The sequence below is a fragment of the Oncorhynchus nerka genome, linkage group LG16 (assembly GCF_034236695.1).
Source record: "Oncorhynchus nerka isolate Pitt River linkage group LG16, Oner_Uvic_2.0, whole genome shotgun sequence".
Taxonomy (NCBI): domain Eukaryota; kingdom Metazoa; phylum Chordata; class Actinopteri; order Salmoniformes; family Salmonidae; genus Oncorhynchus; species Oncorhynchus nerka.
The window spans coordinates 1,627,360-1,640,469 of NC_088411.1; the positions used below are offsets into that span (position 1 = coordinate 1,627,360).

General features: G+C 44.0%; 1 protein-coding gene across 2 annotated transcripts in view; it reads left to right on the plus strand.

The window, feature by feature from the left end:
* LOC115143885 (ATP-dependent RNA helicase DHX8-like) overlaps positions 1–13,110 on the plus strand; it is a 36,101-nt gene that overhangs the window by 15,276 nt on the left and 7,715 nt on the right. For both annotated transcript variants that reach the window (XM_029684325.2, XM_029684326.2), the window contains exons 10-18: positions 4,906–5,003; positions 5,124–5,271; positions 5,715–5,896; positions 6,043–6,237; positions 6,332–6,517; positions 6,606–6,816; positions 6,937–7,118; positions 7,250–7,390; positions 8,540–8,695. In XM_029684325.2, coding sequence (XP_029540185.1) covers positions 4,906–5,003; positions 5,124–5,271; positions 5,715–5,896; positions 6,043–6,237; positions 6,332–6,517; positions 6,606–6,816; positions 6,937–7,118; positions 7,250–7,390; positions 8,540–8,695 — 1,499 coding nt within the window. The remainder of the gene's footprint in view (positions 1–4,905; positions 5,004–5,123; positions 5,272–5,714; positions 5,897–6,042; positions 6,238–6,331; positions 6,518–6,605; positions 6,817–6,936; positions 7,119–7,249; positions 7,391–8,539; positions 8,696–13,110) is intronic.

Below are 13,110 nucleotides of genomic sequence, written 5' to 3' on the forward strand. Positions count from 1 at the left end.
CATGAGGCATACGCCCCCGCCGCTCTTCTTACCAGAAAGATGTTTGTTTCTGTCGGCGCGATGCGTGGAGAAACCCGTTGGCTGCACCGCATCGGATAGCGTCTTCCCAGTAAGCCATGTTTCCGTGAAGCAGAGAACATTGCAGTCTCTGATGTCCCTCTGGAATGCTACCCTTGCTCGGATTTCATCAACCTTGTTGTCAAGAGACTGGACATTGGCAAGAAGAATGCTGGGGAGTGGTGCGCGATGTGCCCTTGTCCGGAGTCTGACCAGAAGACCGCTACGTTTCCCTCTTTTTCGGAGTCGTTTTCTTGGGTCGCTGCATGCGATCCATTCCGTTGTCCTGTTTGTAAGGCAGAACACAGGATCCGCGTCGCGGAAAACATATTATTGGTCGTACTGATGGTGAGTTGACGCTGATCTTATATTCAGTAGTTCTTCTCGACTGTATGTAATGAAACCTAAGATGACCTGGGGTACTAATGTAAGAAATAACACGTAAATACAATTCCTTGTACCAATAAATAGTTAAGCAGTTAGATTAAACAACTCCTTTGTACGATAAATGTTTTAAAATGAAACATGTATGGAACAGGTGAATTAACACTCAGTTAGCAGGCTCAAGCAAGCTAAAACCCACATGGTAGCAAAAACTATCAAAAACTTCCCATGGAAAATTTCCGGGGAAAATTACCGGAACTTTTCTGACCCTTTGCAACCCTACTTATAAGTAAGCATTCCACAATAAGGTCTACACATGTTGTGTTCGAGCGTTGTGACAAATAAAGTTTGATTTGATGTGGAGGATGAGGGCTGCAGTAGGTATTTCAGATAGGGGGGTGAGGCGTTAGAGGGTTTTATAAATAAGCATCAACCAGTGGGTCTTGCGATGGGTATTCAGAAATGACCAGTTTACAGTGGAAAATACAGGAAAATAGAGTGCAGTGACGTGTCCTATAAGGAGCATTGGTGGCAAATCTCATGGCCAAATGGTAAAGAAGATCCAGCCGCTCGAGAGCACCCTTACCTGCTGATCTATAAATTACATCTCCGTAATCTAGCATGGTTAGAATGGTCATATGAATCGGGGTTAGTTTGGCAGCTTGGGGTGAAAGAGGAGTGATTATGATAGAGGATACCAAATCTAGATTTATCTTTATCCTGCAGCTTCGATATGTGCTGAGAGAAGGACAGTGTACCATCTAGCCATACTCCCAAGCCCTAAACCCTCAGAGGTAGTAATCACACCTGTGGGTAGAGTGGCATTCTTCTTTCCAAACCACATTAACTTTGTTTTGGAGGTGTTCCGAACAAGGTTAAGGGCAGAGAAAGCTTGTTGGACACTAAGAAATATTTGTTGTGGAGCATTTAACACAAAATCCGGGGAGGGTCCAGCTGAGTATAAGACTGTATCATCTGCATATAAATGGATGAGAGCGCTTCCTACTGCCTGAGCTATGTTGATGTAAATTGAGAAGAGAGTGGGGCCTAGGATCGAGCCTTGGGGTACTCCATTGTTGACAGGCAGTGGCTGAGACAGCAGATGTTCTGTCTTAATACACTGCACTCTTTTGAGAGAGGTCATTAGCAAACCATTCCAAAGATCCCTCAGATACACCAATACTCCTTAGCCGGCCCACAAGAATAGAATGGGCTACCGTATCAAAATCTTTGGCCAAGTCAATAAAAATAAAGAAGAAAGGATCTAAACCATCTGACCCAGATGGGGGGGAGGGGTCAAGTTTCAGGAGCTCCTTTAGCACCTCGGAATTAGGGAGAAACTATTAGAAGGGGCAGGGGGAAAAGAGGGAGGAGCATCGGGGCTAGGCCTTGTCGCATTAGAAGGGGTGGGAGATGAGGAAATGTTGGGGTGGGAGATGAGGAAATGTTGGACGGGCAAGGAGGCATGGCTGAGTCAAATAGGAATCCTGACTTAATGAAGTGGTGATTGAAGAGCTCAGCCATGTGCTCCTTGTCAGTGACAGCCACATCATCAACATTAAGGTACATGGGCAGCTGTGACGAGGAGGGTTTATTCTCAAAATTCTTTAACCATTTTCCAGAGTTAGGAAGGACACCTGTATCTATCTTTGTAGTGACTGGTAGAATTGATACACTATCCAAAGTGTAATTAATAACTTCACCATGCTCTAAAGGATAGTCAATGTCTGCTTTTTTATTTTATTTTTACACATCTACCAATAGGTGCCCTTCTTTGTGAGGCATTGGAAAACCTCCCTGGTCTCTGTTTGAAATTCACTGCTCGACTGAGGGACCTTACAGACAATTGTATGTGTGGGGTACAGAGATGAGGTAGTCATTCAAAAATCATGATACACAATATTATTGTACACAAAGTCCATGCAACGTATTATGTAACTTGTTAAGCAAATGTTTACACCTGAATGTATTTAAGCTTGCCATAACAAAGGGGTTGAATGCTTATTTTACTCAAGATATTTCATCTTTTCATTTTTTAAATTAATTTGTAAAAATGTCTCAACATAATTCCACTTTGACATTATGGGGTATTGTGTGTTGGCCAGTGAAAAAAATCTAAATGTAAATTCAGGCTGTAACTCAAAATGTGGACAAATTTAAGGGATATGAACACTTTCTGAAGCCTCTGTATGTTGCCCTAAGAGTTGTGCAAAGTAGGTCGAATCTTTAAAAAATGATTCCCAGCTGTAATGGCTGCCAAAAGTACTTCCACCAAGAATTAACTCTGGGGTACGAAAACATACGAAATCCAGACATTTAACTTTTTTAGGTTCTTAACTTCTCTTTCACTTTGAAAATGTGTAGATTATTCGGGGGGGAAAAGCGAATTATAATCCCTTTTTAGATTTGAATTTTAAGACCGCAAAAATGTGAATAGTTTGCAAAGGAAGTAGACTTTCACTTGCGACTGTAACTGCGTATGCCAGTCGTCGATCTACAAGTCATTGCATGCCGAGCAACCTCAATACCTATCATGTAGCTCTATAACAACTTTGTGCACGCTGTCCAACAAAAGGCAGGCCTATCTCTGATCTACCTGCTGATTTGGGGTTTACGTCGTTTTGATTTGATTGCTCAGGTTCACCATCAGAAGAAATAGCTTTTGGTAGTGTTGCCTTAAAGGTGCAGTCTGCAGATGCTTCATCCATTTTAGGATGATTTATGAAATGGATTCTTGAAGAATATAACTTATAAATAAATGGCTCATGAGCTTAGTACCCCATCAGAACCCATAATATAAGCTTGAAAACAAAGTAAGCGTAAACAAACACAATATAGCCTCAAAACAAGATTGAAACTATAGTTTTGATATCATGGATGGTCAGTCCTTGCATCCGATGCTCTGTGCGTGAATTTGGGTGGTTACATTTCTCCAGCTTTTTACTGAAACGGGTGGGGAGAACGCTTTGTTACTGTTTCAAATTCTGATTACCACTTTAAACCGTCGTTGTATATGGTCATCTTTACATGATTAGGCAAAGTTGGCAGCTCATTTTGTAAAAAAGGACAGCAATCATTTTGCCCAACTGCATTGTTGGAGGAAAAGAGAAGCTAACTCCGTGAAACATTTACTTGAGATATTCGACTTCAAGAACAACACATTTCAGCTTTTTGGTATAAGAACCGTGTTGCGGTTTCACTTAAAAGTTATGGTTAGACGTGCCGCTGTCCTTTTGAACACACATACTCCTGTCCTCATTACTACCTGTTCCATTTTAAGACTGGGTGTTCTCTCTTGAGTCAGGGAACATTCCGTTCTGTATGCAGTCACAGCCATGCTGCATTCTCATACAGGCTTCCACAAATAACCCATAACGCACACACACCTACGTTTTCATCAACTGTGAAATCAAGTCTCCATTGTGTGGGTAGAATGGGTTCATTTAGTAAAATTGTTACAATTTAGGCGATAAAAGGGGATTTCAACAGTATCCCCTTTTTAACCTTGTCAATGGTCTATGTGGCTTTAGAATGCAGGTGATTGACTGAGAATTATACCTGCAGTGATATTATGCTTAAAAGAACATTTAAATTGATACATTATAATATATTTAAAGTGGCAGATTATTATTTTTTTTGTTCCTATGGATGAATAGAATCAGCAACCAATGAAACAACCTGGGGTCTACTCATTAGTCGCTCACCATAGCAAAAGTTTGTATTACTCGAAACGGGTAATGTTACGCCATGTGTGTCACATTTCCTCATCTCCCCGCCCACTGCCTAGTAAGCTATTTGCTCATACTAGAAAGCACAACTTTGACTATATTGAATTGGTCAAATTGCTACAACTTAGACAATAAAAGTGAATTTATCGCCTGACCTCTACCTGCTGTGACCTTTTGTGGCATAAGAATGCGGGTGATTGACTGCAAATTATACTAACCTGCAGTGACATTATGCTGGAAAGAACATTACATTGATTCATGACGATATTTGCCTACCATTTAGGGGACGGAGGGAAGAATTGACATGAAATGGAAAATATTTCATCAACAATAAATATGAACATTTTTGTAGCTTTTTTTTATGACCAGATAGTAGAAACTGGCAACCATGTCCACATCCAGGCTGTTCCATACACACTCACACTCGCTCAGAGAAGTCCGCTCAGAGAAGCTCTAGCTCAGTCGCCCAGCTCCTGAGCTCCATCAGAAGCAGATTTTAATTTTCGAATGGAAAATTAACGTCTTCATGCAATAAATGTTCGAATAAAATCGTATCGCATCAATTTCGTCCTCCTAATCAAACTGAATCGCTTCAAACTAAAACATATCGTTTCTGTATCGCATTGGAGCTCGTGTATCTAGATGTGTGTCCAACCGTCTTTGAAAGGGAAGATGCACACCCCTAGAAAGCATACATTGACTGCAGTGTCCTAAGTGCAAATTTTATTTCATTCAGATCAGGACCTGGAGATTGAGCTGGTGGAGGAGGAGCCTCCGTTCCTGAGAGGACACACTAAACAGAGTATGGACATGAGCCCTGTCAAGATTGTTAAGGTATGTTTTATATTCCTCTGCACCACGTTACTTTCACCCTATCTTTTTTTTAGGCCTAACTGTTTTCTCCTGTCCCGTGTAGTGTGAACAAATGCCGTTCTCTTGGTTTGCCTCTGTCAGAATCCAGATGGCTCGCTGTCCCAGGCAGCCATGATGCAGAGTGCTTTGGCTAAGGAGAGGAGGGAGGTGAAGCAGGCTCAGCGAATGGCTGAGATGGACTGCATACCTATTGGCCTCAACAAGCACTGGGTAGACCCCCTGCCTGACTGTAAGGACCTGGACCACACAAAAACAGTGCATTAGGGATGCCAGACATACAGTATGCTTTCCAACCATGCAGTTTATCATGCTTTCCTTTCTGCCCTCCACAAGGTCACTACCACATAGTAAAACACAGTCCTGTCCAGTGTTCCTCCTCGGCTACTCTTCCTGGGGTTCACATGAAACTTGACATAATACCGACCATTAATAGACAAGAACAGCACTACATCAATAGTTATCTGGTTTCCTTTAGCATCCTAACAGGCCGGATAGAGTGGCCTGCTGTAGTGTGCCGTGTCCTCCATGGCCCAGGGTTACAGGGGAGGCTTTGTGGGTGTAAAGGTTCCTCCCAGGGTCCTAGACTGGGTCTGGATCACCAGTCATCTGAAGGGGTGGAGGTTAAATATCACACCAGTTCATCTCAATTAAAGACGCTTCCCTCTTACACAGTTGATGGAAGGCAGATTGCAGCCAACATGAGAGGAATCGGCATGATGCCAGACGGCGTCCCGGAGTGGAAGAAACATGCCTTTGGAGGCAACCAGGCCTCTTATGGCAAGAAGACAGTGCTTTCCATCCTGGAGCAGAGAGAGAGCCTGCCCATCTTCAAGCTCAAAGAGCAGCTCATACAGGTTTGTAATAGTAATTTCCCTATAGGGAGAAATAAAGTTGTTGTCAACATTGCTTTATTTCTAATGTTACCCTACTTCATTGTGACTTCAACAGTTTCATTGATCCATTTTATCTGACTTTGGTCACCTCTCTTTTCCATTATTAGGCTGTCCACGATAATCAGATCCTGATTGTGGTTGGAGAGACTGGCTCTGGGAAAACTACCCAGATCACCCAGTACCTGGCCGAGGCGGGCTACTCCGCTCGGGGGAAGATCGGCTGCACTCAGCCCCGTCGTGTGGCAGCCATGTCCGTGGCCAAGAGAGTCTCTGAAGAGTACGGTTGCTGTCTGGGCCAGGAGGTCAGTGAGCAGTTTTAGCTTGGTATTCCTTATAATTTGCTTATAGACAATGACTTCCTTTTTTGAGGGACCTCTCAATTATTTTCCACACCAGGTGGGCTACACCATCCGTTTTGAGGACTGCACCAGCCCTGAGACGGTGATCAAGTACATGACACATGGTATGCTGCAGAGGGAATGTCTGATAGATCCGGACATGGGTCAGTACACCATCATCATGTTGGACGAGGCCCACGAGAGGACCATCCATACTGATGTGCTCTTTGGTCTGCTCAAGAAGGTATACCAGGGTCTTGTTCATAACAGAACAGTCTAAATATTTCCTTGACTGTGTGTTAATTCCTTTGAATTCTCTCTGTCAATTTCAGACAGTGAAAAAACGCCCAGACATGAAGCTGATTGTGTCCTCAGCGACACTAGATGCCGTCAAGTTCTCCCAGTACTTCTTCGAGGCGCCCATCTTTACCATCCCAGGACGCGCTTTCCCAGTGGAGGTGCTCTACTGCAAAGAGCCTGAGACGGACTACCTGGATGCCAGTCTCATCACCGTCATGCAGATCCACCTGACCGAGCCTCCAGGTACGGTTCAAACACGGTTACAATGCATGCATCCGCAAGGACTGAACTCCTTGATTGACATCCGTAGTTAAGGATTCGGCGATCAGTGACTCATTGTCCTCTCTCGCTCCTTGTTTGCAGGTGATGTCCTGGTGTTTCTGACGGGTCAGGAGGAGATTGACACCGCTTGTGAGATCTTGTATGAACGGATGAAGTCTCTGGGACCTGAAGTGCCTGAACTCATCATTCTACCTGTCTACTCTGCGCTGCCAAGCGAGATGCAGACCCGTATCTTTGACCCTGCTCCCCCCGGCAGCAGAAAGGTATCAGTCGTGCTCACCCAAACACAAACCAGAACGGTCCCAAAAACACACACACAATCTCCTGCTGCCACACATGCCCGATATCGGAGGTAGGACTAAGCCTAATCATTTCGTGTTATTTGATTCTGCAGGTAATCATTGCCACTAACATTGCTGAGACGTCTCTGACTATTGATGGGATTTACTATGTGGTGGACCCAGGCTTTGTGAAGCAGAATGTCTACAATTCCAAGACTGGCGTCGACCAATTAGTGGTGACCCCCATATCACAGGTAGGTTGAATAAGGCGGTGGCCCGTTCTTGTAGGTTCATGCTCTACAACATCCGCAGAGTACGACCCTGCCTCACACAGGAAGCGGCGCAGGTCCTAATCCAGGCACTTGTCATCTCCCGTCTGGATTACTGCAACTCGCTGTTGGCTGGGCTCCCTGCCTGTGCCATTAAACCCCTACAACTCATCCAGAACGCCGCAGCCCGTCTGGTGTTCAACCTTCCCAAGTTCTCTCACGTCACCCCGCTCCTCCGCTCTCTCCACTGGCTTCCAGTTGAAGCTCGCATCCGCTACAAGACCATGGTGCTTGCCTACGGAGCTGTGAGGGGAACGGCACCTCAGTACCTCCAGGCTCTGATCAGGCCCTACACCCAAACAAGGGCTCTGCGTTCATCCACCTCTGGCCTGCTCGCCTCCCTACCACTGAGGAAGTACAGTTCCCGCGCAGCCCAGTCAAAACTGTTCGCTGCTCTGGCCCCCCAATGGTGGAACAAACTCCCTCACGACGCCAGGACAGCGGAGTCAATCACCACCTTCCGGAGACACCTGAAACCCCACCTCTTTCAGGAATACCTAGGATAGGATAAAGTAATCCTTCTCACCCCCCCTTAAAAGATTTAGATGCACTATTGTAAAGTGGCTGTTCCACTGGATGTCTTAAGGTGAACGCACCAATTTGTAAGTCGCTCTGGATAAGAGCGTCTGCTAAATGACATAAATGTAAATGTAAATGTAAATAAGACAGATATCATTATCATACATGGAGAAGGAACACTGAAAACGTTGAACACCTGCTCTTTCCATGACATAGACTGATCAGGTGAATCCATGTGAAAAGCTATGATCCCTTATTGATTTATTTTGTTAAATCCACTTCAATCAGTGTAGATAAACGGGGGGAGACAGGTTAAAGAAGTATTTTTAAGCCTTGGGACAATTTGAGACCTGGATCGTGTGTTTGCCATTCAGAGGGTGAGTGGGCAAGACAAAAGATTTAAGTGCTTTTGAACGGGGTATGGTAGTAGGTGCCAGGCGCAACGTTTTGTGTCAAGAACTGCAACGCTGCTGTGTTTTTCACACTCTGTGTTCTTTGTGTAGTCCAGAGCATTGACATCCAATCTAAATTAATTGCTTTCTCTATATTTCTCAGGCCCAAGCCAAGCAGCGTTCTGGTAGGGCTGGAAGAACGGGCCCTGGGAAATGCTACCGGCTATTTACAGAGAGAGCCTACAGAGACGAGATGCTCACCAGCAATGTGCCTGAAATCCAGAGAACAAACCTGGCCAGTACCATGCTGTCTCTCAAGGTACGTAACACATACAGCCAGACACTGACTGGCCTACAACGTTTCTGTAACCATGGGCCCTCATTAACAATGCAACACCCTTTTTCTTAAAATATTTTTATATATATTTTCTTGTATTATGCCCCAAGCCCACTCTCTACTGTTTGGAGGACTAGATGGAAAACATATTGAATGTTAACATATACAGTGCATTCAGAAAGTATTCAGACTTTCCCCTTCCCTTTTTCCACATTTTGTTACGTTACAGCCTTATTCTATATATACACACAGTACCAGTCAAAAGTTTGGACAACTACTCATTCCAGGGTTTTTCTTTATTTTTTACTAGTTTCTACATTGTAGAATAATAGTGAAGACATCAAAACTATGAAAGATCACATATGGAATCATGTAGTAACCAAAAAAGTGTTAAACAAATCAAAATATATTATATATTTGACATTCTTCAAAGTAGCCACCCTTTGCCTTGATGATAGCTTTGCAAGCTTTTGGCATTCTCTAAACTAGCTTCACATGGAATGCTTGGACATGACGTTTGGCATTCAGGTCAAAGAGTTCAATCTTGGTTTCATCAGACCAGAGAATCTTGTTTGTCATGGTCAGAGAGTTTAGGTGCCTATTGCCAAGTGTAAAGGCCTGATTGGTGGAGAGCTGCAGAGATGGTTGTCCTTATGGAAGGTTCTCCCATTTCAACAAAGGTACATCGGAGCGCTATCAGAGTGACCATCGGGTTCTTCGTCACCTCCCTGACCAAGACCCTTCTCCCCCGATTGCTCAGTTTGGCCGGGCAGCCAGCTCTAGGAAGGTCTTGGTGGTTCCAAACTCCTTCCATTTAAGAATGATGGAGGCCACTGTGTTCTTTGGGAGTCTTCAATGCTGCAGAAATGTTTTGGTACCCTTCCCCAGATCGGTGCCTCGACACAATCCTGTCTCAGTGCTCTACAGACAATTCCTTCAACCTCAGGGCCTGGTTTTTGCTCTGACATACAATGTCAACTGTAAATAAGTTCTTTTTTTAAATTAATAATACATGTCAAAAAAATCTCTTCACTTTTTCATTATGGGGTATTGTGTGGAGATTGATGAGGAACATTTTTTATTTAATACATTTTTAGAATAAGGCTCTCAAGTAACAATGTGGAAAAAGTCCAGGGGTCTGAATACTTTCCGAATGCACTGTATGTGATATATTTTATTTATTTAGATGTGTGTATAAGTGATAATGCCCTCGAATCCGGTGTTTGGAGGATATATTGGCACGGGTGTTAGGCCCTCGACTTTGTCTCGGCCCCGCAAACCATGCCAATATATCCACCGGCTTCGAGGGCATTATCACTTTTATACAACTGGTTACCAACATATTCAAGTAACGATTGACATTTTCATTTGAAAACATTATTTGGGTGAATTTATTTATACTATTTCATCCTTCCACAAGATATAATCCCGACACACATCTAGGGTTGCTACCCAAGCCGGCCAGTCGTTCATTCTATCGGTTCGGTTGCTAGAGTGTTTTTGGGTCGCATCCATAGATACAGAACAGTCATTCGTTCTAAAGCACATATGTCAGAGTCAAGGCCCGCGGGCCACATCCGGCCCGCAAGAAGGTTTTTTACGGCCCCTGGGATGATCTTGATTTATTATTAGAACCGGCCCGCAGCAAGCCGGCAGCCCGCAGATCTTTTACACGCACCAATACTACATTTCCCACAATGCAAAGGTGACGCACCGAGCAGTAGGCTGCTTCATTTCAATATTTATTGGCACAGCAGTCGTCAGCATCACAGTAAAATTAACTTTCAGATACCCATCAAAAATGGCAAAACGGAAGGTGGATACTGAGAACCGGGGGTTTCAAACAAGGTGGGAGTCGGAGTATATGTTCACGAAGGTAGCTGGAAAACCTGTGTGTCTTCTGTGTGGAGAAAGTGTGGCGGTACTGAAAGAGTATAATCTGAGACGACATTATGAAACGAAACACGCGGACAAAAACAAGAATATGGACATGGAACAAAGGCTACAAAAGGCAGAGGAATTAAAACGAGGCCTCAAATCTCGACAGGCTCTGTTCAAAAAAGCCAAATCACAAGGCCAGGCTGCTGTCAAGGCCAGTTTTATTTTGGCAGAAGAGATCGCTAAATCAGCCCGGCCATTTACGGAGGGGGATTTCATCAAAAACTGCATGATTAAAGTTTGTGACGAAGTTTGCCCAGAAAAAAGGCAACTCTTTTTAAATGTGAGTCTGAGCAGAAACACCATTGCCGAGAGAGTAGACCAGTTGTCCATCAATCTAAAAGAGCAGCTTGTGAAAAAGGGAAAAGATTTTATTGCATATTCCTTGGCTGTGGATGAGAGCACCGACATTTCTGACATTGCCCAGTTGTCAATTTTCATCCGCGGAGTGGACTCCAACCTAAGCGTGACAGAGGAGTTTTTGGCTTTACGTCCTATGCATGGCACAACTACGGGGCATGATTTGTATGAAGAGGTGTCAAGATGTGTAAATGAGATGGAGCTGCCTTGGGAAAAACTCGTGGGTTTGACAACCGACGGAGCACCTGCGATGTGTGGACACAGGAGCGGACTGGTGGCGAAGATACGGGAAAAGATGCAAGAGGAAAACGCGACAGGTGAGCTGACAGCTTATCATTGTATCATACACCAGGAAGCGTTGTGCGGTAAAGCCTTGAAAATGGAGCATGTAATGAGCATCATCACGCGCACAGTTAACTTTATCAGAGCCAAAGGTTTGAATCACCGCCAGTTCAAGGCATTTCTGACGGAGTTAGAAACGGAGCATGGTGATTTGCCTTATCACACAGAGGTGCGATGGCTAAGCCAGGAAAGGTGCTTCAAAGATGTTTCGAGCTTCGTGAGGAGATTTGTCTGTTCTTGGACAGCAAAGGGAAAGACACAACACAACTCCGAGACGAAATGTTTCTGTGTGAAATGGCTTTTCTGTGTGACATTACGAGTCATCTGAATGCAATAAACTTGCAGCTGCAGGGTCGGGATCGTGTCATCTCTGATATGTACAGTACAGTGAAGGCATTTAAAACCAAACTGACTCTGTGGGAGACGCAGATGCGGAAAGAAAATTTGAGCCACTTTCCCAGCTGCCAGACCATGAAAGAGAAGCTCTCTACCAGTGCGTTCCCGAGCACACAGTTGGCTGATAAAATAGGTATGCTTGCCGCTGACTTTCGACGCCGATTTGCTGACTTTGAAGCACAAAAAAGCAGGTTGGAACTGCTCGGTAACCCATTTGCTGTTGACGTGGAAAGCTCACCACCAAACCTCCAAATGGAGTTGATTGACCTCCAATGCAATGATGCACTGAGGGCAAAATATGCGGCAGTGGGTGCTGCGGAGTTCGCCCGTTTCCTCCCGGCACAATGCCCCAGCTGCGCATCCAGGCTGCTCAAACGTTGTCTATGTTTGGCAGCACATACCTGTGTGAACAACTGTTTTCTTTGATGAACCTGAACAAAACATCACACAGAAGTCGACTTACTGCTGAACACCTCCACTCAATTCTGAGGATTTCTTCAGCTCAGAGCCTTACCCGAACATTGATGAACTTGTGGAAAAGATGGGACACCACCAAGTATCACCCTCAACCTCAAACAAGTGAACATTACTGTGCAATCACATATTTAGAGTTTTTACTCAGTTCAAGTTTAAAAGTTAAAATTTAATATTTGTTTTCACTGCATGTTACTTCTCCTTAAACAAAGTGTTGTTTTTGATTAATAGATTTTTGCACTTTATTTTTTGTATTTCAATCCAATTATATTTTAAAAATATTTCAGTTGAGTGGATGATAGAAAATTGCTATTATTGTTTTTTCTTTGAAGTAAATTTAGCCCACTTTTGCTAAAATAGAAAATATAGTCTACTGATGGTGCCTTGAATACCGGTTTCTTTCATTTAATGTTCATGTTATGGGGATATTTATATAAAGGAAATTTGTCTTTTGTGTCTGTTGAAAATTAAAGATTACTGACAGAGCCATAAGAAAATATTGCTTTATTTATCTGATCATATTGTAATATATTTGTTAGGTTTTCAGTAGGTTCAATTAGGTTCACTAGACTATATGCGTCATTTAAAAAATTTTCAATGAACATTCGAACAGTCCGGCCCTCGTCTTGTAGCTGATTTTTTTATTTGGCCCTCCGTCCATTTGACTTTGACACCCCTGTTCTAAAGGTTCCATTGCCATACTTGCTGGCAACGTTCTTATCCCTTGCTTGCTAGCTAGCCAACTACGGCTAACTTAGTCTCGTCAAAAAGTGCTGCCAGAGCCTCCCGGGTGGCGCAGTGGTTAAGGGCACTGTACTGCAGCGCCAGCTGTGCCATCAGGGTTCGCGCCCAGGCTCTGTCGTAACCGGCCGCGACCGGGAGGTCCG